Source organism: Stylophora pistillata, chromosome 3, assembly GCF_964205215.1.
Source record: "Stylophora pistillata chromosome 3, jaStyPist1.2, whole genome shotgun sequence".
In the NCBI taxonomy this organism is placed as follows: Eukaryota; Metazoa; Cnidaria; class Anthozoa; order Scleractinia; family Pocilloporidae; genus Stylophora; species Stylophora pistillata.
In genome coordinates this window covers 37,190,965-37,218,536 of record NC_142521.1, presented here as the reverse complement: position 1 = coordinate 37,218,536, position 27,572 = coordinate 37,190,965, and the positions used below count along the sequence as shown (strand labels likewise).

At 37.7% G+C, this 27,572-nt stretch overlaps 1 protein-coding gene and 1 pseudogene across 3 annotated transcripts in view; both read right to left on the bottom strand.

Moving 5' to 3' along the window:
• Nucleotides 1-8,445, bottom strand: part of LOC148735931 (NLR family CARD domain-containing protein 4-like) — a 34,219-nt pseudogene extending 25,774 nt beyond the window's left edge. The window contains exon 1 of the transcript XR_015998742.1: nt 8,325-8,445. The product of XR_015998742.1 is annotated as an NLR family CARD domain-containing protein 4-like (transcript). The remainder of the gene's footprint in view (nt 1-8,324) is intronic.
• LOC148735930 (NACHT, LRR and PYD domains-containing protein 3-like) lies at nt 143-24,629 on the bottom strand. Of its 2 annotated transcripts, XM_088753355.1 has the most exons (10): nt 23,929-24,629; nt 19,712-19,776; nt 19,143-19,437; nt 11,508-12,232; nt 10,783-10,965; nt 9,447-9,560; nt 9,002-9,064; nt 8,325-8,387; nt 5,070-7,744; nt 143-1,313 (listed from the first exon to the last, which is right to left on the bottom strand). In XM_088753355.1, the coding sequence occupies exons 4-10, from the start codon at nt 12,217-12,219 to the stop codon at nt 927-929; spliced, it is 4,197 nt and encodes a 1,398-aa protein (XP_088609481.1). In that variant the 5' UTR covers nt 12,220-12,232; nt 19,143-19,437; nt 19,712-19,776; nt 23,929-24,629; the 3' UTR covers nt 143-926. The 2 variants fall into 2 exon arrangements, with proteins under 2 accessions (XP_088609481.1, XP_088609482.1); XM_088753356.1 differs by lacking the exons at nt 19,143-19,437; nt 19,712-19,776; nt 23,929-24,629 and adding an exon at nt 12,924-13,029.
• Nucleotides 24,630-27,572: the final 2,943 nt, after the last annotated feature.

The window sequence follows — 27,572 nt, the reverse complement described above, 5'->3', positions numbered from 1 at the left end:
TCTGGGCACAAATATTCCGCAGCGCGCGATGCATTCAGCTGTATAATAATTTCAAGAAATAATTTTAATAAATGTGATTTAGGGTCCGAGCAACAAGGATAAGGTCGTATCCATTGTCTTTGTCAAACACTCTCATATCAGCTGAACCTTTGGCCATTAAGGCAATGTTTTTTAATAAATCAACAAAAGCAAGAGTACACTGGTGAAAACATTTATCAAAACAAGCCAAGCTAAATTGCTACTTGCTAAAACAAGCATTTAAGCCTGTAACACTGTGTAACGACTTTCACTCTTCTGATCACGAACGATTTTGCAACAATTTTCAGTTTCAAGCATCAACAATGTAAGGAATAAAAAGAAGCCTACTTGACCGCACAACGCTGCCTGTGAACTGATCTAAGCTCAAAAAAATAATTCTCCCGCTCTTTTCTCTTAAAGCCTGCTTTTCTTGTGAAGAAAAATAATTTTTGTCAACTGGCGATAAAGCTTGTGTCTGGGTATCCGTTATTAAAGAAGATCGAAATATTGGAAGAATGAAAACGGAGTCTGAGAAGGAGAGGTAGCTCTCTCCAATGTTTCAGCTCTCCCTATTTAGACCGTCTACAAAAAGGGAGAGTCTAGTACAGACTACTCTACGCGATTTTCTTTCTAGGATCAATGCTCCGTTTTTCAATCTAATGACCTAAGAGATTCCTTTTGCGTTCTGATTGACCTGAAAAAACTCACAGTTAAGTTGAACAGTTAAAAAGCCAATCAGACAGACGAGTGACCAAATTATATTATACTGATTTGCTTGTCTCTCAGATTAAATCTTTGTTAGGTCGCTGCCACGACACACGACTTAAGAACAGCCACGTTATTCTAAATTACTACTCTGCTCATTACTCGCCAAATCAGTTGCCATGGAAACCTTTTTTTCCAAGTGCTCACTCAACATGATTATCATCACCATTGTCGTCATCATTATCTTCCTCCTCCTGTTCATCATCATCATCATCATCATCATCATCATCATCATCATCATAGTTCTTGTCATAGTCATCATCATCATCATCATCATCATCATCATAGTTCTTGTCATAGTCATCATCATCATCATCATCATCATCATCATCATAGTTCTTGTCATAGTCATCATCATCATCATCATCATCATCATCGTTATCCTCCTCCTTCTGCTCATTACCGTCAACGTCATCATTATCCTCATCATCCTCATCATCTAGCTCGTTTCTGAATCTTATTCCTTTTCTTTTCAGCTCAGCTTTTGTACGAAGTCGGTAGAAGTTCCTCTCCCATGTAAATTCGAACTCCTATCACAAGAATAAAGGGCAACAATATGTGTAACTATGTGTAACACTCAACTTACTTTTTCACACACAAGCTAATTACTTGACCCATTCAAATATATTTGTCCAAAAAGCGAGCAGTGGAAGAGAATATTCAGTTTTGAATTCAAATAGCTACAAGCGAATAACACTTCATTTCACAACAGGGAAATTGTTCTTAGATATAAATAACAAACAGCAATGGTCCCTGGCGATTAAAATAAGGCGATACTTAACAGACAAACAGATGATTAAATTAAATAATATATTTTTAAAAGGAAAGAAAACTGTCTAACATCTTCTCAAATTGATATAAATCCGCATACAAAGTATTGGCTATCATTCCTTACCCGAGGAAATATAAAAATTTAATAACTTTTTAACCTTTCACGTTTACACGCAACGGGTTTTACTCCACATCATTTCTCCACTAGCAAAACTGTTTGTTTTGCACGAAATTATTTTAATCCCTGTCTAGTTACGTAACATCCCTAGGGGCATATATCTATAAAATAAAACACACGCTTCGAAACTTCAGAGGGGACGCTATTTCGTTCATAGTCCCTAGGTACGAAAACAGCAAGAATCGTAACACGAATACAACGTTTACTTCGGGAAAGGAATACAGAATTGTATGTACAATTAAAACATATTTGCTGTTTGAGTTAGTTCAGGGACATTATGGCAGAGTGCCAACAAACGATTGTAATTTGTCTGTTTCAGTTTAACTCTATATGCTTCTAGAGAGAAGGGGTGCAGAAATAAATTCTACATATTTCCCAAGCTGTTGAGGTCTATTACAAGTTCAATACACTGTTACACGACTAAAAGTTAGGCAACTCTAGATATTCCTTTTTGATAATCCGGGGTTGTCGTTGTAATGTTTTTCTCAGCTTTACTAGAAGCATAGAGTTTTCCTTTCCCTTAAACCGTACTATTCTGACAAAACTCCATGTTTGAAGCAAATGCGAGACACCTAGTAAATAATAATGATAAAAAACAAAACAAATCAAAAACAACTTCAAGGTTCACACTTGTGCTCCGCTCAACTAACGCCTCCTAACCTATCATTTCATGACACACCAGTGAATTGTCTGTTTTTTTTTTTTTTATATAAGAAGGATAATGCAGCATTTCCGTATTCCTCGAAGCAAACAAAAAACGCCCACACTCCACAGGAAAGGCTAGACGAGCAGCGAATAAGGTAGGCAGATGTTTTATTCTAGTGATCGTAATAAGAGTTTCACATAAAAAGTTGTTTACGTTCAGCGATGTCACAGAAACATGGGAAGCAGCGTAAAGTGTACACAGAATCAACTCCACGGTGTGTGGTAAATTGAAGTTTAAAACTTATTTTGTTATGATTTACGGGAGACCAAGCAGAAACAAACATACGATAGCAAGTTTAACAACTTCATTATCAACAATGTTGTTCTTTAATTTTTCTTCAAAGTGAACTTATACGACGCGAGAGAGACCGATAGGCCCCGATTTCTGACAGAGTTACACAACACGAGCAGAGTAGCCAAAAGAGAAAAGAATCCAACTTATAAATAAGAATAAGGAAACCATTCAAGAGCGAGTAAATAATAACACAGTGCCGAGTTTGACTAATGGTCGCGTGTCGCGGGTCACGCCTTTTAAAATGATTTGTTTTGCTTTTTAGTTGTTTATTGTCGGGGTTCTAAAATAAAAACCCAAATAAACACATCCCACAAAACAACACAAGCCTAAAAATTTCAAAAATTAAACTCCGGATTACCCAAAGAAATTTTGTCAGTGAAAAATTCTCACAATTCCTCTTTCCTTGTTTCCCTATGTAAGGCGTAACTACAGAAGATTTCTCTTTCAATATTACCTCAAAAAGAAAGGCCGATCAAATCAACTCAAAGTTTATCAGAAAAAATTTCACCAAGCCTCGTTCCATTAGGACAACTTCATGTACTATACTGGACACTACTGACAGAAAATATGTAGTATTCAAGTCTTGAAAGCTAAATTTGTTTCTTTCTTCATTCTATTTTCAAAATATTCTTCCACAAAACATATCCAAACAAGCAACGATGTAACGGAAACATGGAAAGCAGCGTGAGGTGTACACAGAATCCGTTTTACTGTCTGCCAAACTGAGGTTAAAAAATATCATTGCTCAGGATTATTTAATGGACGATTGCAAGACCAAGTTGAGACAGAGACTTACGTGATTCACTCAAGAAAAATTCATTATTTGCAATGTTTGTCTTTGATTTTTCAAAACAAAATAGTGTTATCATGGAGACCTAGGAGACCACGAGGCTCTACGAGCAACTGACAGAATTACTCAACACGAGCAAATAATCCAAAGAAGAAAAGAATCCAACTGATAAATAAGTATAAGGAAACCATTCAAGTCCCAGTAAACTATAACACCGTACCAGTTTCGTTAAAGAAGACAATCATTACACCTTCAACTTTTGTTGAATTATTTCCTATCATCGGCACAAACCTTTAAGACGTGAAGATATGACAATAGAATCAACGCGACTTTCACTTAAAAAAACCAATTCGGATTTTAAAAAAGGAAAAAATCCCTTTTCTTTGCTCATTTAAATTTTTTGGGGTTCACGCTCCCTGATAGCAAAAGCGAATAAATGCCCGCATACGATGTAGGGAACAACTTCATCGAATTCAAAGCACGTGTGGGTTGAACAATCCTTTCTCGTTAAATAATCAAACCCAAATAAAAGCATCCCACAATAACAACAGAAGCCGAACAATTTCAAAATTCAAAATTGAGCGGAGGAGTTTGGTCAGAGAAAAATTCTTAATGAGCGCTATCTACTGCGAGGATCGTGCATCATACGTATCTAATACCGCAGTTCAAAATATATGAACTTCATATATTCATTATATCTGATTTATCACTTTCACGGGTTTATTACGAATCCACTTGGTAGAGCGCTACACTAGTATCGCAGAGGTCAGTGGTTCGAATCCCGTACACGCCTGATTTTTTTCAGGTCTGATTTTCGCTACTGCATAAATAGCGCTATCTACTGCGAGGATCGTGCATCATACGAAAAGTCCATTTTGTTTGCTCATTTATATTGTTTGGGGTTCACGCTCCCTGATAGCAAAAGTGAATAAATACCCGCACAGAATGTAGGGAACAACTTCATCAAATTCAAAGCACGTATGGGTTGAACAATCCTTTCTCGTTAAATAATCAAACCCAAATAAAAGCATCCCACAATAACAACAGAAGCCGAACAATTTCAAAATTCAAAATTGAGCAGAGGAGTTTGGTCAGAGAAAAATTCTCACAAATCATCTTTTTTTCTCTCTCTCAAGTAAGGCGTAACTACACAAGCAAAGCAAAGGTCAATGGAATAGGCTCCCGAAGTCTTTAATTATTGTGTAATCAGGAAATATCAAGTCATTTTAGAGTCACTAAATTTAATCTTCGTCATTTTTTTTTCTTCAAATCATCTTTGAACAAGCTACGCATGAGCCATAAAAGTACTTAACGTGGGTTTGTTACGGTCTCCGTCTACAACATTGGCTCCTAACGTCGCAAAATAGAAAAAGAAAATTCTTAAAACAGTGACTGTTCCTGAAGACTGTATTCTTTCTCACGAAAAATAATCTGATTTATTGAGTCCAAAGCAAGTTATTGGAAACATTATCAAGTGCTCTGCTGAAGAGCATCTAAACAAAAATTAGATGCATAACGACTGAGTGAAACAACAAAAAGGCACTTACATGGTAATCGGTGTCCACATGAATGTTTCTCTCATTTACTGCTGCATACAACTCTTCACATTCTGTCCTTGTCATCTGAACACCTTTCAGGTCCAGGAACGCCAGCTCAGGAACACTGCTGAGATGTTGGACCAGATCTCTGACCCCGCAGCCAAGTGGATTGTTACTTAGAAAAAGAGATTTCAGCTCTGGTACATACTTAAGTGCACGGGCCAGTGCTGATGCTTCATCTTCACCCATATTTGTACTCCTCAGGCCTAGCTCAGTCAGATCGGGTACATTGTTCAGGCTCTTGGCCAGTTCAATAATCCCGTGACCCAGGGGATTGTCGTCTACATACAGTTCTTTTAAATTGTTTAAGTACTTTAATGAGGCAGCCAGTGCCGCACATTCCTTTTCTCCCATTTGTACATCTCCCAACACTAATTTCCCCAACCGTGGCACGTGTAGAAGATTCTCAGCCAAATGACTCACACCACTGTGTAAAGGGATGAAGGACAGGTTGAGCACAAGCAAATTTGGAGAATGGGGCAGTGACTCAGAAATAAAAGCAGCACACTTTGCTGTTATATTGCTGTGCAAAAGTTCTAAACGGCGGAGATTGTCAGTAAAATTAATTCCGTTAATCGCGCTCTCCATCAATTGATCTTTAAAGGCTTCCTGCTCCTCATTCTCATCCTCCCACTTCCGTATTGTAATTTCATGAGGAGCTGTTACTAAAGGCAACACGTTCTTCAACAGAACAGCATCCTTAACTGTGTAAACCACAATGTCAAACTTTCTCACCAGTGACAAACAGTGGTTCTCAGTCAAAGGCACATCAATGTTGTTGTTTTCGTTATTTACCAAATTATCCACAGGTGGCTGAGAAGAGCAAACCGGCGCTGATATCAGTTCATGTAGACATTTATAATGAAAAACCCCCTTGCTCATGTCAATTAGATGGAGAAAGTTTCTCCCTCCGGATTTTTTGAGGAAAGAGTTCCTAACGAGTAAATCCGCGTACTTTTGTACATCTTTACGTTCTCCAGAAGACGTTAAAAGGACCGCGTTCAAGTCTAACATTACTGATAGAACATAATCGGGTAAACATGTAAGCACTGGCAAGTACAAAAAAAAAAAATAGTTTGGGAAACTACTGACAGATTTAAAGAAGTGTTCAACAGCAGCAGTAGACGTGTTTTTTCTCCCAAGTATCACAACATGGTTAACACATGAGAGAAATGCAGAATACACGGCTGTTCTGTCTGAGGCTGGACACGAAAACAAACAATCGACACAGAAAAAAATAAACTGTTGTTGTTCGTCAGACAAATCATCTTCAGAAGGTGTCTTGGTGAACTGGTAATTTGTGAGACCTTCTTTCTCTCCAACGTCATGTAGATGATCAAAAAGAATCCCGGCAGCTTTTAATGACAACTCACATGCGAATTTTAGCACTTCAGCCATCTTCCTTGATTTCTTAAACGTATCCATTCTTGACAGGCAGGTGACAGTTTCATTCTTCTTCACCGTCAGTTCTTCAACAATGAACTGGGCGGCGAGAAACTCCTGGATAGACTTATGAAGAAAATAAACGATCTTCTCACGGTTCAAAGCGGAACGTTTGGAAACTTGGAAAAAACCGACATGTATTAGCTTCTCGAAGAGATCACCATGCCCACATTTGCTGAAGTCAAAATGAAGACGGTCCTCCAAAAGAGCATCATATGCAAGTTTTCCTATTTTGTAAAGTTCCTCTTGATATTCATCTATGCTTTTACCTGTTGCGACGTTGTCTGCATCTTTTGTAGCCATGTGATCCAAGAGAGTCTGAATAAATTGTACGTAAATGTGCGCACGAGACGTGGGTAACTGATGCTTTTTCTCTTTCCAGAGAAGACACAACATCAACAACAAAAGCGGTATTTCTGCCATCTCTTCAAGGTCCTGCTCTTCCAGGTAGTCAAGTAACCCTTCAACGTCCTCCTCATCAGCAAGAATCTTTCTTGCAAACTGTTTCTTTTGTTCCTTGCTATCGAGCCCGTTGATTTCAAACTGAGCATGACTTGGCACTCTAAGCTCATCCTCTTTCACTGGCCGCGTTGTGATCATTACACAACAGTCTCTCAGTTGACTGCCTCTCCAAATCTGGTGAACTGGGGATGACCTTCCACCGCTGTACTCGTCATATCCGTCCAAAATAAGCAGCACTTTCTCCTGGTTCTGACGAACATATTCATACAAGTTATTGACTGCCTTCGGGTCATCAGCAGACAACAGTTCAGCGGTTTTCAACATAGTAGAGAGGTCCGGAATATCACAAACGTCTCGCAACTTGATTAACAGTAAAAGAGAAAACTTTCTGAGGTACTCCTTTTTGCCATCTGCCCAATCTACAGCTAATTTTTGACTGAAAGTAGACTTTCCTATTCCAGGTCTTCCATACACTAGAATTCGTCTACGGGTGGGATGATGTTCGTCACCTTCAAATACTTCACTGATGTCTCCCTCCCTTTTTTTCGTTGCCCCGTCAGGTTTTCTGTGATCTTGTAATAACGTCAACTGTATGTATATGTCATTAATGTGTACCGTGTTGTCTGGGTCCCATGGTGTTATTTTCACTTGACACATGGTGCTGTAAAACTTTCGCAGCTGGTTCTGGCACCATTCCAAACATTGCATCGCAGAGGAATCTGTAGACAAAAAAAACACCTTCTTAAATTTTTGGTAACTCTCAAATTGAAGAGAACATAATCATTTCTAGACTAGAGTTTTTCATCAGTTTAGAGGCTGCACTTTTATCAACTCTAATTTGTAACTTCAGTAAAACTTACTCTTCAAATCTGGGAGTAAATAGAGTGAATCATATTGTCGTTAGTCATATAATTCTATATTTCCCTTTATCTGGGCATTACGGTCCCCCCTTTACCTGAGCATTATCCCCCCTTCCCTCCCCCCCCCCCGCGGTCTTCGATCCTCCTGTGAAAATGAGGAGTGTGAGCTCATTTCATGAACAGCGGCGGGTAATGTCCTATGGTGAGCCTACTATTCCGGTACGCGAGACTGAACCAATGCAAAATCTACTAAGGAAAACACTGTTTTGATGTGTGACAAGTGAAAGAATTTACGGTACAACTTTATTTTTAGAAAAACAAATCAGGGAAACCCTTAAATCTTCTAGAAACTGCGCAATCCTTAAAGCCTCCTGTCTGAAACTCAGAAGCTGAATGCAGATTCTAAAAGTTATAAACTGAAGTCCTATGCGATAAGTACCTTTCAGCTTTGAGCGCTTTTTGTCCTGGTTCAGTGACTCGCTTGATGACTTCCTCTTTCCACCTGGCAAAAATTAAGTAAAGTAATTAAGCACGAAAGACAGTTCAATTGTACATGTACAGTTATGCAGAAGTCATGAAGGCAGAAAGCATGAATTAACCCAATTTTTTTACACAATCTGCCAAGAGGAAGTCAGCGAGAAACACGCCAACTTCGGAGCAGACACATATAGCATGAATGACAGCTTAAAGTCAAAAGTATTATGGTCTGTGTGTATTACTTTAGTTATTTAGCTTCATATAAAATAGAATTATTAATATTGTCATTAGTCATATTATTCTACTTTTCTATTGATCTGAGCACTACACTGTTTTATTCTTTGACTCCATTTGCACCGCATTCTCCAGTATAGTCTTAGATTCTCCCGTGAAAATGAGGAGTGCGGGCTCATTTCACGAACAGGGCGGGTAATTCATCTGATGGTGAGCTTAATGTTCCGGTGCACGAAAATGAATTAATGCAAAATCTAATAAGGATTATACTGACTTTGATCTGTGTAAAGTGATATGGTTCACTGCAAAACTTTATCTTTAGAAAACAAAATCATGGAAAACGTTAAACCTTATAGAAACTGTGCAATCCTTGAATTCTGAAGTCCCTGCAATAAAAAAAAGTACCTTTCAACTTTGAGCGCTTTTTGTCCTTGTCCATTGACCCGCTTGGTGACTTCCTCTTTCCACCTTGTAAAAATAAGTACTGTAACTAAACATGCTGTCCATCAATTAAAATATCTTTAAGAAAAGAAAACCAAATAGAAAGAGTTGACATAGCCACATAGCGTTTGAGACCGACGGAACATGCCATCACAAGTGGTTTAAACTACTGATATTTGAACACTGAGTCCTAACCTTGACTGGAAAGCTCTATTGTTAAATCAGTGTCGCTGTAGAGGTTATACAAATGCAGAACTGGGAGGAATTTAACACGTGTGTGATTCTCCTTACCTCTGCCCGAGAAATTCAACATTTTTAAATGCTGAATTTTAACTGCAGTCTGTTAAAACTTATAAAACTGCAGCCTATGCTATAATTGGGCTAAAAGACTCTTCATTCAAATATATACCTGCTATTTTGTCAGACGAGGCCTGTGACTGATGGGAAGACTGGGCACTAGAAGAGGATGGCTGTACCGGAACGTCTTTACACGGTGCTGAAAGTTGTCTGTCAGTTGAATTATCTTCAAGAACAGAAAACCAAACAGACAGCAGTTAGACAGCCTCGTGAGGTTAGGAAAAGAACATGGCACTACATTTAGTTCAAACCACCATCATTCTAAAACTGTGTCCTAACCTTGCTTGCTAAGCTATTTGCTCAAACAAATGTGGGTGGAAGATTTCTACAAATGCAAATCTACGTAAGTGAGGAATTGGTGCCATGCATTTAATCTCTTCTACCTCTGCCTAGAAATTCAACATTTTCCGTACACTAAGGAGAAGCACCATGCTGTAATTGGGCCAAAATTACTACTCTTGGAAGTCTTAACGGACATACTGTGAATTTGTAGACAATGACAGTGGCTCAAGTGATGTAAGTAATATAGCACTTTACTGTCTTTATGTCATCAATGATAATTTGGTTTCATCAACTCAGTTGATAACATAAAATAGCCACCGTAAAGAGTTTCTAAAACTCACCTTTTGAGAGTTTGCCCTTAGTGTGACTGCACAGAGAAATGTGGATGGTGTGTGGTTTATATCATGGGGGTGCAGCAGGGGAGCTTACAACGCAGGAGATTCTACATGTAAATGTCTACATCATTCTACAGTTGAATTATGGGGGTCAGAGGTCTTCTTTCCCGGGGGACAAAATTTTTCAAAAAGTTTAAAAGCATTCCACCATCAATATTGAGCAGATTCAAAACCCGCACAGATAATAACCCGCACGGATAATAACCTGCACGGATAATAACCTGCACGGATAATAACCTGCACGGATAATAACCAGCACGGATAATAACCCGCAAGGATAATAACCCGCACGGATAATAACCCGCACGGATAATAGCCCGCACGGATAATAACCCGCACCGAGAATAACCCGCACCGAGAATAACCCGCACGGATAACCCACACGGATAACTTAGAGCTCCTGTATGTTGAGTTGAGGTAAACGTCATTATTTAATTTGTCAGCTTTTGGTAACTCAGCAGAACATTTATTAACAAAGCAAGTGAAAATTGCTGACAAACATGTAACATTTCTGATCCAAGAGCTGTTCTCATTGATCAGCACATGATGAAAAATCATTAATCATGTTTTTAATTCAGTTTAGGTAGAGACTTTGGTGATTCGGTTCCAGCAAATTTATTTAAAACAAAACTAAACAGCATACAAGAACAGCTAGTAACTGCAGGCAAATAAACTGTAACCATGAAAACAAAGTAATGCTAATCTGTTTACCTTTGTAATGTGGCCAATCATCAAAAATGCTGCATTTATTTAGAATGCTGACAACAAGAGAGGCTGCTGTGACACTTGCGAATGTTTTCCAGCTTTCTTTTACTTCAGATCCATCTGCATAACCTGAAATACCCTTGACGACAACCCACTCCATTTTCAGATCATGTGCTGCACTGTAAACTCCTGAGACAAGAAATGACAAGCTTTCATAAATACCACAACAACTTTGCCCCAACATCTATTGCTTTTTACCTTTACCTTTGTTATCAAAGATTTGTAGAAAACTGGAGACATATTTTGGAAAGTCACCCTGCATATATACTGCTGCACAGTTAGTCCCTCCAGCAAGAACTTCTCTCAGTTTCCACACCATTGGGATATTAAAACTGTAACTCGTACTCTCTCTACATTTACACGAAATGCTAGTTTGTTCATCAGTATTGGCATCTCTACTTCTGGGTGTAGAGACATATTGTGAGAGTAAAGCATCCCAGTCAAAACTATGAGAAATGAGTTTAGCCCAAGTCTTGACCCCAGACCTTTTGACCTGAAGTCCAGCAAGTTGACAATCAAGCCAGTGCATCTCTCATCACCAGCAGGAAAATTTACCCTCCACAACTGATATTATTAAAGTAAAAACTCTCTTTTCAATGATTAAATTATATCCCATTATCTCTGTCATTATACTGTCAGTAACATTTACTTCAAACAGAAAGAGATCTCACCCTCCCCTTCTGTTTCAATTGCAATTGCTCCAGGAAATGACTTCACAAGTTGGCCATTGCGCCTCTCAGCTTGTACAAGTTCAGAACCACTCAAAATCTCACCACGGTGGACTTCAACTTTTCTTTCTTTAGGATATTCTAGGGGTGGATTCCAACCAAAACCTGCACATTTAATGAGATCAGCAATGTCTTTGCTGACAGGAGCTGTGACCCCACAAAATTCCATGCGATCCTTTGTAAACTTCTGATAGGAATAGGTAGTGAGTTTTTCTGATAGAACCACATCCCCCAGCTTTGTTGTTTCCTGATTCATACCACTACAGTGGCCCACAGAAAAGACAGCCTTTGGTCTCAACTGGGTGACAGCATTTTTTACAACAGTCAAAGAACCACCAGGAGCTTTAGAACCCTCTGAGCATATCATCAAAGCAACTTTCAGTTTAACATCTTGATCTTCACCAATGCTGCCAAAGTATACATGACCAAGCCCTTTACAATAGCTTGTGAATGGATCAACAATGTAATAGTAGCAACTTAAGAACTCACAGTCCTTCACTGTTAACAACAGAATGTCAATTGGGAGTTCAACATCTTTCCAATCTTTAAAAGTCTGGGTTAGTTCACTTATCTCTGGAAGATTAATACTGATCTTTGGTGGGTCACCGTAACTGTTCTTTGAACTACTCTCTTCAGTTCTCACAGTTACTGACATTGTCAATCAGCTTCTGGAAAAAAAAAAAAAAGGGAAAACTGAATTATGCAAAGTATCAAAAGGCAATGTATAGTTTACCATAATTATTATTTAAGCTTGATAACCTGTGCCCAGCATAACATCTTGCCTCTTTCCTCAGCTTTGAATTAAAGCAGCTGTAAAAGTTCATTCATTTCTGAAGTCACTTGAAGGATTACAATAGAAAATCAAAGTACCAAAACTTTACTTTTGAACTACAGTCATTGTGAGAATCTCCCATCAAGACTTGGAAAGTGATAGGTTCAAGCAGGAGAAACTTGATGAAGACCCAAGTAATCTAACAATGTAAGACATCTCATTTTGCAAATAAATAAGGCTCAAAGTGCCTTCTGAAATATCAAGTGCACAGAACTCATTCAAAAGCATTTTGATAGACTCATTGAAGGACTGGAGAGAGTGACACCAAAAGCTTACAACTTTTTGGAAAAAAGCTAATGGTGCTGATGAAGAAGGTTTAAAAAATAATGAAAGAATGAACAAAATTGCCAAAAGTAAGTGAACAGGGAAAAAAACCAACAAACCAACAAAGACAAGTTCATGTTTAAGAAGCAGAAGCTCAATACTGCAGACACATTCTGACTCCTGAGGTACCCTTACTGGCTATCAAATCTGGCCAAGGTCAAGCCTATTACCCAGTTGTCATTATGCCACCTAGTGAAACTCACATTCTAAGATTGCTTGGAATGATCAACTATCTGGGCAAGTTTGTCTTGGATAGTTTTTTTCTGATATGGCAGAATCTCCAAGGAGCCTTCAACCAATTAAGCTCACTTAATTGTCAAATCCATGAAGAAAGCTTTCACAAATAGTTTTGTGAATAGTTTTGAATAGTTTTGAATAGTTTTGCTGTTTAAGCTTTTGAAGTTCTTTTAGAGATTTTAAGCGGATCAGATGAGTAAATAACAGTACACATTACATGGTAGGAGACCAAGATTTTCTTTCTAGTGTTATTTTGTTTTTTTCGATTGAAGCGAACCAGTTTAAGTAGTTTCACTCGTTTCGCAAAAGTAGGAAAAAAAAGTAACCAAATTGTAAGTATTGTCATTTTTGTACACATCTATCGCGTGTGACTTGTCTGATATAATGAAAGGACGATTAGTTTTACTGCAAAATTAGAAGATGAAGAATCAGACTTCATTAGGGCTTAATTTTAAGCTACCACTTCTTGAGCTTTAGTGAGATCATCGAACTATATTTATTTTATCCTGAACTAACAAGGTCAGCGGTCGGTATGAGAGTCGGACGTGTTTTAGCTCGCTCTCTCCTATATCTTTTATTTTCGACCTTTTGGGGCGTTAGTGTGTCGTCCAACATTGCAATATGCCCGCCGATACTTAGTGTCACTTCTTTTGGGACTGTTGGCGAGTTTTTACGCTGTACTGAAGTCCCACTTTCGAACTATGTTTTAGTCAAGTCAAGTTCGACGAGCGGCCATCTTGGTTTGCTACACAAGCGTAGGAAGCATTTCTTCTTTCGTAAAATTAGCTATTACAACAACTCATCTGCCTCTTTCCAACTGAACAACTTATTGTTATGTGGGGATATTCATCCAAATCCTGGTTATGGCTGTACTTCGGCACACGACAACATTACTCGTGCTGGAAGAAAACCGCCCACGTGGAAGCATCCGTGTGGAGTTTGCTCCAATTCTGTTCGCTCTAACCAAAAAGGAATTCTTTGTGATGGCTGTTGTAAATGGCACCATATCAAGTGTATCAACTTGGATATTAGAACATATATTGATTTGGGATCCTCAGATGAAACTTGGTACTGTTCCGATTGTACTTTTCCATTTAATTTCACCGATTCGTTCTTCGAGGAATCTACTATGGAAGATACCAATGGCAGTCTACAGTCATCACTTTCAGGTTCTACTGACGGTGTGCGAAATATTTTTCCCAAAGCTTTATTCTTAAATGCCAGAAGTATACGGAACAAAGTTTTTGACCTACAAGCATTGCTATTTATGGATTCGTTTGATGTTGTTGTCATAGTTGAGACATGGCTGGATAGTAACTATCAGGACTTTGAACTTAAGCTTGAAGGCTATAATATTTTTCGGAAGGACAGATGTAATAGGCGGGGTGGTGGAGTGCTTATAGCTATCAAGAATCATATTTCTTGTATTCGCAGGACTGACCTGGAGGTTAATTTAGAGATGATAGCTCTTGAAATTCGTCCAAATCCTACTATTTGTGTACTCCTTTCTGCATTTTATAGACCACCGGACGCAGATGAGTTATTTTTGTCACAATTCAGAGAGTTTTTGGATAAATATTCAGGAACTGGTCTTTCAAATCTTGTTGTAACTGGGGACTTTAATTTTCCACACATTGACTGGAATCTTGGATGCCCTATAAAGTCAGACCCTGGAATTAAGGATTTTTGTAGTATTTTGGATGATTTCTATTTGGTACAAAAGAACCTACATGCAACTCGAGATCTAAGAAATCCTGGACCTTCTGGCAATATTTTGGATCTGGTCCTAACCAATAATGACATCTTGGTTGAAGATGTAGCGGTGCATCCGCATGCATTTGACTCAGACCATCATCCCCTTACCTTCAAGTTTCGTACTGAGATGAGAAGGCCTAATAACATTCAGCGTAAGGTATATTGTTACAAAAAGGCTGATTTTAAAGGTTTGCAGGAGACCTTACAATCTATTCCCTGGAATCTAGTTACATGCGATAACTGTATCGATACAGGTCTGTTAAAGTTTCAGGATCTTCTGTTTTCTGCTGTCAATCAACATATACCCCGGATAACACTCAAGCGTCGCTCTAGGCCTCCTTGGATTTGCAATGATATAATGAAACTAATTAGGAAGAAGAGGAAATTATGGAAGCAAGTTAAATCTAATGGTTCACCGGACATATTCTTAAAATTCAAGGAGCTGAGAAAGAAAACAAAGAGACTTATTAATACAAGTTACTATAATTATCTTCAATCTCTGTCTGGAAAACTTCAGGACAACCCTAAACATTTCTGGAAATTTTACTCCGTTAAATCTAAAACTAAGAGAATTCCAGATACTGTAATTTATGATAATGTTTGTTCTACAGATGCGTCTTCCAAGGCGGAACTTTTTAATAAGTTCTTCCACTCAATTTATTCAAAGGATTCAGCTGATGTTAGCTGTCCGACTACAGATGTTGTGAATCCAAATTTGTTACTGAACGTTACAACTACACCATTTGAAGTGCAGGGAATTCTAAGTAGGCTCGACATCAATAAATCACCCGGTGTGGATAATATACCATCAAGAATTCTACAAATCTGTGCGAAGGAATTGTCGGTTCCCTTGTCGCACTTGTTTAACTTATCCCTAAGCTCAGGAGTCATGCCCACCTTGTGGAAATCCGCTAACATCACTCCTATACATAAGAACAATGATAAGGAATTCGTGGAAAATTACAGATCAATTTCCCTGTTACCTATTCCAGCTAAATGTTTAGAGCGTCTTGTGCATACTGCTGTTTACGCGCATATTTCGCCCTATTTATCTGAGTGGCAGCATGGATTTGTGAAGGGGAAATCTTGTGGGTCACAATTGGTTCTCACTCATTATCAGTGGGTCACAGCTTTGGATGAGGGACGACAGGTGGATGTTGCTTTCCTGGACTTCTCCAAGGCTTTCGACAGAGTGAATCATTCAATTTTACTGCGGAAGCTCTGTAATTTCGGAATTTCTGGCTCCCTACTACAGTGGTGTGAGAGTTACTTGAGTAATCGTTGGCAAAGAACTGTGTTGGATGGCGTCTCCTCCACTTGGTTAGAAGTTCCGTCTGGTGTCCCACAGGGCTCCATTCTGGGGCCGCTATTTTTTGTAGTTTTTGTGAATGACTTGCCCGATGTTGTTCTCCCTGGAAATACCATTGCGCTTTTTGCTGATGATTGTAAAACTTCAAGAGTCATTGATGATGTTAGTGATCAATTCTGTTTTCAACGGGACCTGGATAATCTTCATCATTGGAGTATTCGCAATGCCATGGCTTTTAATGTCAAAAAGTGCAAAGTTATGAGATTAACAAAGAAAAGGCAACCTTTAGTCTCTAATTATTCCTTGGACAATTCTCTCTTGGAAGAAGTTAGAGAATTCAAAGACTTGGGAGTTACAACTACTGACAATTTTATCTGGAACTCGCACATTGATATTATTGTGTCGAAAGCAAACAAAATGTTAGGGCTAATTAAAAGGACTTGTAGAGGTCTGGATGATACTACGACTCTGAGAACTCTTTACTGCGCGTTAGTTCGATCGAATGTTGAATACTGCTCTGCTGTATGGTCACCCTACACCAAAAGGAACATAGAAAAAGTTGAAAAAGTACAAAGAAGAGCAACCAAGTTCATTTTAAAGACTGAGGACAATTATGAGACTCGTTTAAAGAAGCTAAATTTGATGTCACTAGAAAATAGGAGATTTCTAGCTGATGTTACTTTTTTATATAAAGCTCTCAATGGAATAAGTAACATCAATATCGATTCATACGTAGATTTTTATTCTAATGCGGATCATTATTCATTTAGGAAATACGATGATTTATCTCTTAAGAAGAAATATGCAAGAACAAATCCACTTAAATATAGTTTTTTTCACAGGATAGTTGACTCCTGGAATCTTTTGCCCTACGATACTCGTAAGGCAGCAAGTGTTGATGTTTTCAAGCGGGGAGTCAAGAAATGTTTACTGGATCGTGCATTAAATTAGTTATTATTGTTGAACTATTGATTTTATTTTGATTTTATACTTTACTTTGTAACTTATTTTAGTAGATATTCATTGGTGATCTGTTCTTTATGGGGTCCTGGACTCCTTTACAGATTATCCGTATGGCTATTTATATTAGTTTTGTTGTTATGTATTACTATTAATGCCATTAAATTGTAATAAATAAATAAAGATGATTTCTGAGCCACCACTACTCTGCTGGGTAGATGAAAAGGAAAAAATTGAAAAGCAACTGTGGCCTGGGTGCAGTTTTACTTCAAGCTGGTAGACTGTGGCTTTGCAAAGTTGAACAATGACTCAGACAATGCAGAGATATATACAGATAGAGAATAGGTGCCTTGTATCAGTGTTTGGTTGCACAAGATTTTACCTCTATCTGAGTATCTCCTCCATACATAAGAAAAGATTACTGCCATTACATATAACAAACATAAATAAGAGATAACCTTAGCCAAAAGCATTATAATAGTGCACCCACTCCAAAAGTACCACTTCAGTCTCGTTTACAGAGTAGAACTCAGATGTTCTTCAGTCAATCAATCAATCAATCAATCAGTCAGTGAGTCAGTCAGTCAGTGAGTCAGTCAGTGAGTCAGTCAGTGAGTCAGTCAATCAATCAATCAATCAAGTTTATTGTGTTTTTTAATTTCTGGAAAATCAATTCCCTTGTAGTTTCAATAGCAAACACAATTCTCAGTAGTTTAAAAAAAAAAAAAAAAAAAAAAAAAAAAAAGTTTATTGTGTTTGTGAGGCATGGTTACCCGATTGCCTGAGCCAGAGGCTCATGTATAAAACGGAAGACTATAGAAACTATGTACAAATAATGCTATTAATACTAGGATAAAAATATCAGTTAAAGTTAAATTGAATGTATAGTGGTAAGAAGGGAAATATGAGAAATACATCTACAAATAAACGATAATAACTACAGACAAGAGTTGTACTGACAGCTGGGTCCTAATGTGCTGAAATCAAAAGAGAACTTATAATTATAGCGCCTTTGTTCAAGAGACTGGATATCACTCAAGGAGAAGATAGTATCATAATCAAGATTGCCGCCTAGATTTAGTAAAGTTTTGAGTGCATATTTGTTGACTGACTCTAGTTTAGAGCTTAAAGTTTTATTCTTCCAATAAGTAGTGGACTGAGTTATCCAAGTGAGGAAGCAGGTAGGCCTTGTAAATTGTTAGAGACACACTGTGAGGCATCAGTCTTTTGAGTCATCTTAGAGCACCGATCTTGGCATAGACTTTCTTAAGCATGTCGGATATGTGCTCATTGTAAGTCAGTTTGTCATCAATAGTCACCCCAAGAATTTTAAGTGAGTTTGACATGCAATTCCACCTTAGAGTCACCAATGAAGAATTCAGGGACATAAAAGTGACTACCAAGTATCATACCTTGAGTTTAAATACTGTTACCAATGAGATAATTTTGAGGAAACCAGGTGACCAGGATGTCAAGGTCCAGGTTTAGCCAGGTTTCCAGGGGTGTTGATGTCATAATTAGATGCATAAGTTGTAGTATCATCAGCATAATCAGACGCAGAGAAGAGATTTGTCTGGCAAACTTTAGGTCATTGAGAAAAAATTTTAAATAACAAGGGACCAAGTGGACTACCTTCAGGTACACTGCATTTGATTGGACGCCATTCAGAGAATAATTTTATGCAATGAAACTTGACCCTTTGTTGACGATCAGTCAAGTATGATTGAAAGATGGCAATAGCATCGTAATTCAGACCATAGGCCTGCAGTTTAGCCTATAGTAGATTGTGACATATCAAATCAAATGCTTTAGAAAGGTAAATGGCAATAGTTCCAGTTACATGTACTTTCTTAGAGTCAAGAGCCAGTCTCCAATCATCCACAATCTTAAGCAAAAAAGTGCAACAAGAATGGCCTCTCAAGAACCTGGACATATTCAGAGAGAAGTTAGAATTTAAAGCATCATAAAGTTGGTTGTACATAATCAGTGATACCCCCTGGAATGGAAAATCCTGAGGGGTGGGGGGTGCAAATCAAAAAAGGCCCCTGTGGGGGGGTATGGATATTTTCTGGAACCACATATTCACCCTTTAAACCCTAAGAGTGATCAGCATCTAATTTCATATGTACATGAGCATTGATGTCAATAGATTAACACTCACCTTTAAAGTTGCTTCTCCTCTGAGATGATAACAGCAGTTAAATTAAACTCTCAGGTACTTGTTTTCCTCTGAATTGAATCAATAATACCATCCACCAGATAAACCACTACCCAGTAGATTGTGTGGCTGATTGTGTTCACACCAATCTACTGGGTGGTGATTAATCTGGTGGACAGCAATGAAATTCAACCAGCTGTGGGAAAAGGAACTGTTTCGTCTGTACACCTAGGTGTCATAAAGCCTGTAGCTGTTGGATTATGTACTCAAATGGAACTCAGAATATTCTGGAACTTAGCTGTAAGAAGGCAAAACACATATGGATCAACATATCAATCTGGAGTGACTACAGTACACATAAATGCACACAAATATAATAGAAAAGAAAATTGTTTTAAGCTCTTCATCTGAAAGGAGTTTTAAGTGTACTTGAATTTTGGATGCAAAATCAAAAACAGGCTTCTACCTCAGTTGTCACAAACTAGAAATAGTGAGCAAAACAAAAATTCTACAATCACTAGAAAACAGAACTTAAAAAAATTAATACAGTGATGAGGATGTTCAAAACTTACTCATTATTCACAGCAATGTTCATACAGAGTTGTCTCTCACAGTCCGGGTGTTTTTCAATGGATCTCTGTTTATAAAAGTTCATTACAACAAAAAACGATTGTCATTTAGATGTGTATACATTATTTTCACCCACCTACATACACTGTATAACTATGAAATATATATCAGAAAATGATTCTATAAAGTTAAGATAAAATGGAAAAATACAGTAAGGAACAGGTTCAAGCATGCAACCAGCAGAATCACAGTGTGACTAAAAATTTCTTTTTTTTTGTTTTTATAATTACCATCTTCCTCGATCATGTTTACAATTTAACAATATTTAATTAACTAGCTAACTGCTACGGGCTAGGTTTTGACTAAATAATGGTTAGTTTGCAAAGCTGTAGATTAATTACAAGAAATAAAATTATTTTTAACAATCACATGATTGTTTACATGCACAATTACTAAAGTATATTAATAAACTACAAGTTAAAAAACTAACTTTAATTATGGATACAGTTCACAAAGGTACATGAATAATTAAGATAACTTATTGTACCAAATGAAGCTTTAAGTTATCAAATTCAAATTGTTGTTAAAAAGATTTGCTTTCTCAAACATTCTTCAAACATATTTAATAGGCCATTTTACAGTTGTGTACTTAGTTACCAAACCTTTGATTTGGAGTGAGGCTGAAGGTGACCTTGTCATGATAGAGACCTGTATCTAGTTAGCATGATAAGAAAGTGATTTACATTTGAAATGCAGCAAGGTTTGTATCATAACAAGGTCACCCTTGGCAACCAAGCACACAACTCTAAAATGGACTATTCAATTTTGTACATAATTCATTCTTGTTAGATTTAAAGGAAATATGCTTTTCAGTTTGATGTTAAGTTAACAACATTACTTAAAGTGGTTCAAATATGGTTTTGTTTCTTTCTACTGACAAGTCCACAAGTACGATGTTCCTTACTATTAAGTTTAATTAATATTTTGTCATAGACTCCATTCCAAAAACAGATTGGAAAACAAAGACACTCATAAAAAAATACAAAATATCATTTCTGTGGTCTGATAACAGAAGAAGTAGTTGGGGTTAGAAAAATAGCCTACCAGTATTTCTTAAAGTAATTCCTTTGTTTATATAGTAGAGTTTTTAAACACTTTGTTCTAAAGGAGCAAACATATAAATGGGATTCATTTGCAGCCTTCAGTGGCACCAGGATGCCTCCAAAACTTGCTTTTGTTTTAAATCAAATTCTTCTCTGTCCTTAGCCTGTTTACTTGGTCTTTCTTATTTTTCTTTTGTAAAAAAAACTAATAACAGTCATGACATTTGAAATTTTCCAGATCAAGGATAACCTTGAAGTTGAGCCTTGAAGTTGAGTGTATAATAGAATGCAGTTTTAAATGGACTGATTGCATGCCTTGGACCTGTCCATACTAAAAAAATCACTCTTCATTCCTGCATCACTGACAACATCAAAAGACTCCATATTTGAGAGTTCATGATAAAAGCACATCAGTGGTGTATCTAATATTTCTATCAAAGAAGTTTTTTTTTAATAAAAACACTTTTACTCTCATTATGTATTTCTTTGCTGTTCCACAGAATATGGGTGTATAAATTGTTGGCATCCTCAACTTCTCTTTAGTTTGACCACCATTTTAATAGTCATAAGAAAAGGATTGGTTAAATTGGTATTAGGTTAATATCAACAGTAACCTCCCCCTTTCCTTCAAATTGCTTCCATACAACCAGAAAGTAAAGGGCAACAAGCAATGTCCTTAAAGGACTTTTAGGCGGAACCCAATTACTGTACTGCTCCATTTGGCAATGCTTGATTCATAAAATTAACACCCAAGTGATTAAAAACCTAGTTCTACACTGAGTTTACAATGGAATGAATTTAAACAGAACAAGTAGCTCAGATTAGTCACAGACACTTATTGGCATGAGAAATGACATGGTACCCTAAAATAAACTGACAAACTTCCAATTCCTTAAGTAATAATAAAATCATAAACGTGGTAAATTGAAAATAAATAACATACAGGGTATAAAGGCTGATAAGAGGGATTCAATCACAAATTAATGCTCCCTTGTATATTTTGATGTAGAATGAACAAGACATTTGAACAATTAGTGAGCAAAGGAAAATTGTTTAGAGCGAAGCCACAGTGCTCAGAGTTTAAGAATGCATTTGGGACGAGAGGTAGAAGTCTCTCACCATGTAAGGATTGAAACTTTGCACTAGCTTCAGCATCATTACAATGATAATTGAAACAACAACCAGCAAATCTAATATATCAAAATTAACCCTCAGTGAAAGATAATCAATCAACTGTAATCGGTGCTGAGATGAATGACAGCTAAGAACCCTTAAAGGATGATTCAATCAACGACCGTCAATGACAATTAAGAATGCAAAGCTGCTGTTAGTTATGCGTAAGAAAAACCTCCAAGGCACTCGTATCAGAAAGTAAGATCCCTGAAGTAATTCATTATCACGTGCATTAGCTTTAACATATCACTCTAATACATGAAACTCATCGTTAAGGTTCAGATTCTTTGAATCCTGCTAACTTTAAGCCTTCATTCTTCGATAAGAATATCCTTTACGTTCAATTTATATTTCTGTTCGCATGCTGTAACCAATAAATTCAAAGTTAATCGATTTCAGTAAAGGAACAATCTCAAATATATGGAACAAAACAAACGAAAAAAACAAACAACAATGAGATACTGGGTAAACTATCTTTTTTTTTTAAACAACGATCAGTATAATCAGTACATTCACTCCAAATAAACAGGAACATGATGAGATAGGCAACTTTCACTTTCATGGTAAGCAAAGGGATCTAATTTGTACATAAACAAGTGTTGTCGGAATAGCGACCTGCGAAACTCAGTCGAGAAGCTAATTAACTGTGCCATTTAACATTTTCTCAAGCGTATATGAATAAAAAATCTTGGACATCCAGTAAAACCATCTGATCAATGTATGCTCACTCAAGTTGGCAGACAATTGTGACCGGGCACAGGATTTCGTACACTAACGCTTTTCCGTTAAACGGGTAAAAATAAACAGTTTGTAAACGGATAGTAAACGGGTAGTAAGAGCATTTAAACGGTTTGCATGTCCTTTTAAACGAATAGTCCAAAGCTGTTAAATGGTAGAGCAAAGTCCAAAAACGGATTCCGTAAACCGTTAAACGGCCGAGAAAAAAATAAACGGATGGCTTAAAACGTTAAACGGTTGAACAGCATCTATAAATATTAATTTTTGGACAAAAACCTTGAACGAATGAGGAGGGCTAAAGAACAGCGGAAAGCCATGCACATATCGATCAGAAACCGTTGCGAACAATTATACGAATTGTTCATGCAGAACACTGACGTTTCATATGAATAATATTCGACCGACAACGATAGAAAACTAAGTAAAATGAAATTACTAGCCTGCAATTAAGCTATCCACTGGCGAGTGAAGCGAGCCGAGAGCGAGTCTCGCCCTGGAGAGCTCGCAATGCGTTTGAAAATTTGTATAAGCAGAGGAAGCAATCTGTCAATCATACCATGTGGACGGAACATTCTCGATAGAAAGAAAATAGAGTTGAGAAGCAAAGTCGTTTTTTTTTTTCATGTTCCTACATTGTTTCTTCTACGTATTGACTGAAATGAAAATGCACTATCAAGTGAAAACGTTGAGAAATGCCGCTGATTTTGTAGATTTCACCGTCGGTTAATCGAAACAATTTTGCATACGCATGTAACAAAACTCAACTTTCTTTCGCTCGTGTTTCATCTTGCATTCGATTTCCTAAAGTAATGTGTAATTACAGCTTTTATAAAGCAATTTCCGTTTCCTTTCAATCGACGGAAATAAAAGATGAGAAACTCGATAGCCACAGATTTTGTAAATTTTGCCGTACACGTCAATCGAAATAAATTTGCATAATCATGAAAACAAATCTCGCTCTCCTCGTTAAACGGATGCAAGTAACCGTTAAAGGATGTATTTTATTTTAAACGGATAGGTTAACCGTTTAAACGTTTTCTCGAAAACGTTAAACGGATGAGCAAAGCGTTTAAACGGATGAAGAAAGCGTTTAAACGCTTTGATGATCCGTTTTAAACGGATAGTAAACGGATAGTAAACGGATTCATTCGTTAAACGGTAAAGCGTTAGTGTACGAAATCTTGTGCCCGGTCACAATTACATACCTTTCTTTCCACTTTACTCGACGATTGCAAATGCCCGTTTATTGAAACTAAGCAACGGCCGTTGTGCAACTGAAATTTGGATACATGAACTTTACATGAGGAACTGTTTTACAAGCTCTTAGCCAAGCTGAAAGGACGAAATGCAAGCATTCTTGAGCTAAATCTTCGCACCATCGGCCTTTACGAGGGAACTAAGCCTCTGCATTCCGCTCAATTGTCAGTCACGTGATAAGGTAATCTTTGCCGTTTTTAAACGGATAGCCGTTCACCGGCCGTTCGACTGGATTGGCATGCCGTTTGAACGCCTTAAGCTATCCGTTCTTGAATATTCATCATCCGTTCGAACCGTTCGAGCTATCCGTTTAAGAAACTTCATCATCCGTTCGAACGCCTCTAGCTATCCGTTCTTGAATATTCATCATCCGTTCGAACGCCTCCAGCCATCCGTTCTTGAATATTCATCATTCGTTCGAAAGGTTCGAGCTATCCGTTCGAGAAAATTCATCAGCCGTTCACTTCGCACTCTGGCAACGATGGTAGAAACATTTTCGGTGTGATCGCAATCCATATCTTCTCTCGTTGAATTCTGCATTTTGTGATTGTGTGAAATGGCGGTAATTGACACAGGTTGTTAGCAGTTACCAAGGCAACACATTTTTGATGGAGTGACAGGGAAGCTGGGATTATGGAAATTTAAACCCGAAGTTGAAAACTATGCTTTTCGCGTGCTAGTTTCTTGGTTGTACCTTATCTTAATCGGTCGAATTCAATGATAAAAATATTAATTATAATCCATTTCAATGCGCCGAAAGCGAAGTCGAGTTATTCAAAGGATTAAGTTTCGACTCGTTTCAAGTTATCTTTTCACAGATTGTGTCAAATACCTCGCGTTACTTAACACCGCGTCACCCATCGCGTGACGCTTTCATGAAATAATCCTTCGCTTTGGCTCAAGACAAGACCTTGGCACGCCTGTGTCAGCACTCGTTTTGATGAAACCATCTATTCAAATAATTTCTACAGGCGATCACTTGTTTGACCGCTTAGCCGTTTATCCATTCGATCTCATCGGTGAGGCTCATCTCGCGTGAGAGGTCACATATGTCTTAGTGTTACCTTGTTGAATTTTGCGTGACAAGTTATATGTACTGAGACACAGCAAATTTGTCTGCACTTACATTTCTTTTAAGCTCTTTAGTTGGGAAACAGGTGTAATAATTTGCATTTTGGTACTCATTTAGATCTGTTTCAACTCCGTTTGCTGTTGCAGTATCTCAGGAGAGGCGTGAGTAGTCCAGTGGTCAGTGCGCTGGACTCTGGGTTAAACGGCCTGGGTTCAAGTCCTGGCTGGGGCTTAACGTTGAGTCCTTAAGCAAGACACTTCACTCACATTGTTTGGTCTTCTCGGATAGGACGTAAGGCCGGAGGTCCCGTCTCTTAAAAAGGGTAAGGGGTAAGAGACGTTAATTTCCCACGAACGAGATTACTGTGTGCTGGATGTCCTCCCCTGGGGTGGGTTGGGTGGGAAAACAGCAGGTCCACATCAGCTTATACAGTTGCCAATAAATTCAACCTGCTTGAACAAATAAACTTGATGATGATGATGATAATGATGATGAAATCAGTTATTCCACAAAACACGTGTTCCAAAAACATTAACATACGTCCAAGTTAGGCTGTCTCAAAATAAGAGAACGGGAATCAGGCAATACACCCTGTTCCCTGGACAACTGACCGGTTAAATTTCAACGACAGCAAAAAAGAAAACACCATTTCTAAATAAGAATGATTTCATACCATAAGAGGCTGCATGTGATTCACTTTAAAAAGGCCGTTTACTTGTTGGTTGTTTTGTTTTGTTTTATTATTATTATTATTATTATTATTATTATTATTATTATTATTATTATTTCAATTCAGATGATTACGAAGAGGAGATAAACTTATTGTTTCCAATTAATTTTTCATATTTTTCATTTGAAATAATACAATGTTCGGGCCTATCTCTTAAAGAACAGCTAGATCTTATTTTCGTGGTTTACTGGTGAATGTCTCTAACAAGGGGGAGGCTTCTAAGTAGTGGTGGGGGGGGGAGCTTATCAGCTGCTGTTTACGGTAGGACATCAGTAAGATATTGATAATCACCCTTCGATTAATGTGAAAACATTCGAGGCAAACACCCACCGTGGATCGATCCATCAGTTTAAAAGGAAAATTCTGTCTCAGGAATCACTTCTATTAAAACTTTCCCTGATCTTCAACAAATAAAAATTGGAAAAATTACCAAGAACAGCGAAATAAAGTTATAACAGTGAAACGAACTCAATTTAGGATTTCTGCGACAAAGTAGCATCTGACCTCCCTGGCTCTGCTGTTTCCTCCTGGAACAATCTCAGGCCTCTTTGATAAAACGTCAAGTTAAGCGGCCATTCTGACTCCTTCTTTTTAAGTGAGAACATGATGTTAGTGTAGCTCTGGACACAGGTGCGATTTTCAGTAACGACCATTAACTGATGAAGTAGTCTTGACCTCTCTGTGGCTGATTTTGCCGGTTGCACGAGTGTTATAAACATACAAAAGAAAACAACCACTCTTGAATTTTATTTCCTCCTTGCTAGTGAGGCACAGGTTTACCAAACTCTTCTGATGTAACTTGAACGTTAGTAAATCTGCGAGCCATAGCAGACTCTGTGTACGAGAAATAAGATAAGTGCATGGGATACCAACGCTTGCTTTTGTGGCGCAAGAGCGAAAGAGAAACTGGGCGCAAAGGGCGAAAAGAAAGTCTGCTTACAATCTTTTCTCTTTTTTTTTTTTTTTCGGTTTCTTCGCTTCAAAGCTTGATATGAGTGAACACTTCAGCAGTGAAGAGGTGACAATGCTGAGATGACTCTTGGTGTCTGCTGATCGAATGGTTCAGTGTATAAAAATTAAGGGGAGGACGGGCGGCTTGTGGAACGAAATAAAACAGTTGTAACTGGAATAAAAATCAACAGGCAAACAAGAAAAAGTAGCAAAACCACATTAAGACAGGTCAGACGCGAAAGGATTTGGTATTTCACAAGTCAGGCCGACAGATTCTGCTACAAGTTAAAGGAAGAAAAAAAGCAAAATCAAAATCAAAATCATGAAAATTCACCAATTTCCTCTCATCCAGAGGTTTTCCCATAGTAGTCTGTTGAATTTAAAATCGCAGACAAATATTATTCAGCGCGTAATGCGTTCAGTTGTAAAAGAGCTATTTCAATGGATGCACTTTGCTCCCGAGCAACAAGGATAGAGGTCCTGTCTACTGTCTTTTTCAAACACTCTCATGCCATCTGTACTTTCTTCAGCTATAAAGACACAAAGATATTTCACGACCATCCTTTAATATATCAATAAAAGTGAGAGTACAGAAAAGAAAACGCTGAGCAAAATTAAATCAAGCTAAATTGCTATTTATATTGACTAGAAAGAAAGACAAGCATTTAAGCCTGCTGTAACCACCACGTATCAACTTAAACTTTACTAATCACGACAGACTTTCAAAAAATCTTCAATTTCAAGTATCATTAATGCAAGGGATCGAAAAACAAGCCTACTTGAAAGCACAAAGCTGTCTGTGCACTAATCTTAGCTCAAGGAATTATTCTTCTGATTCT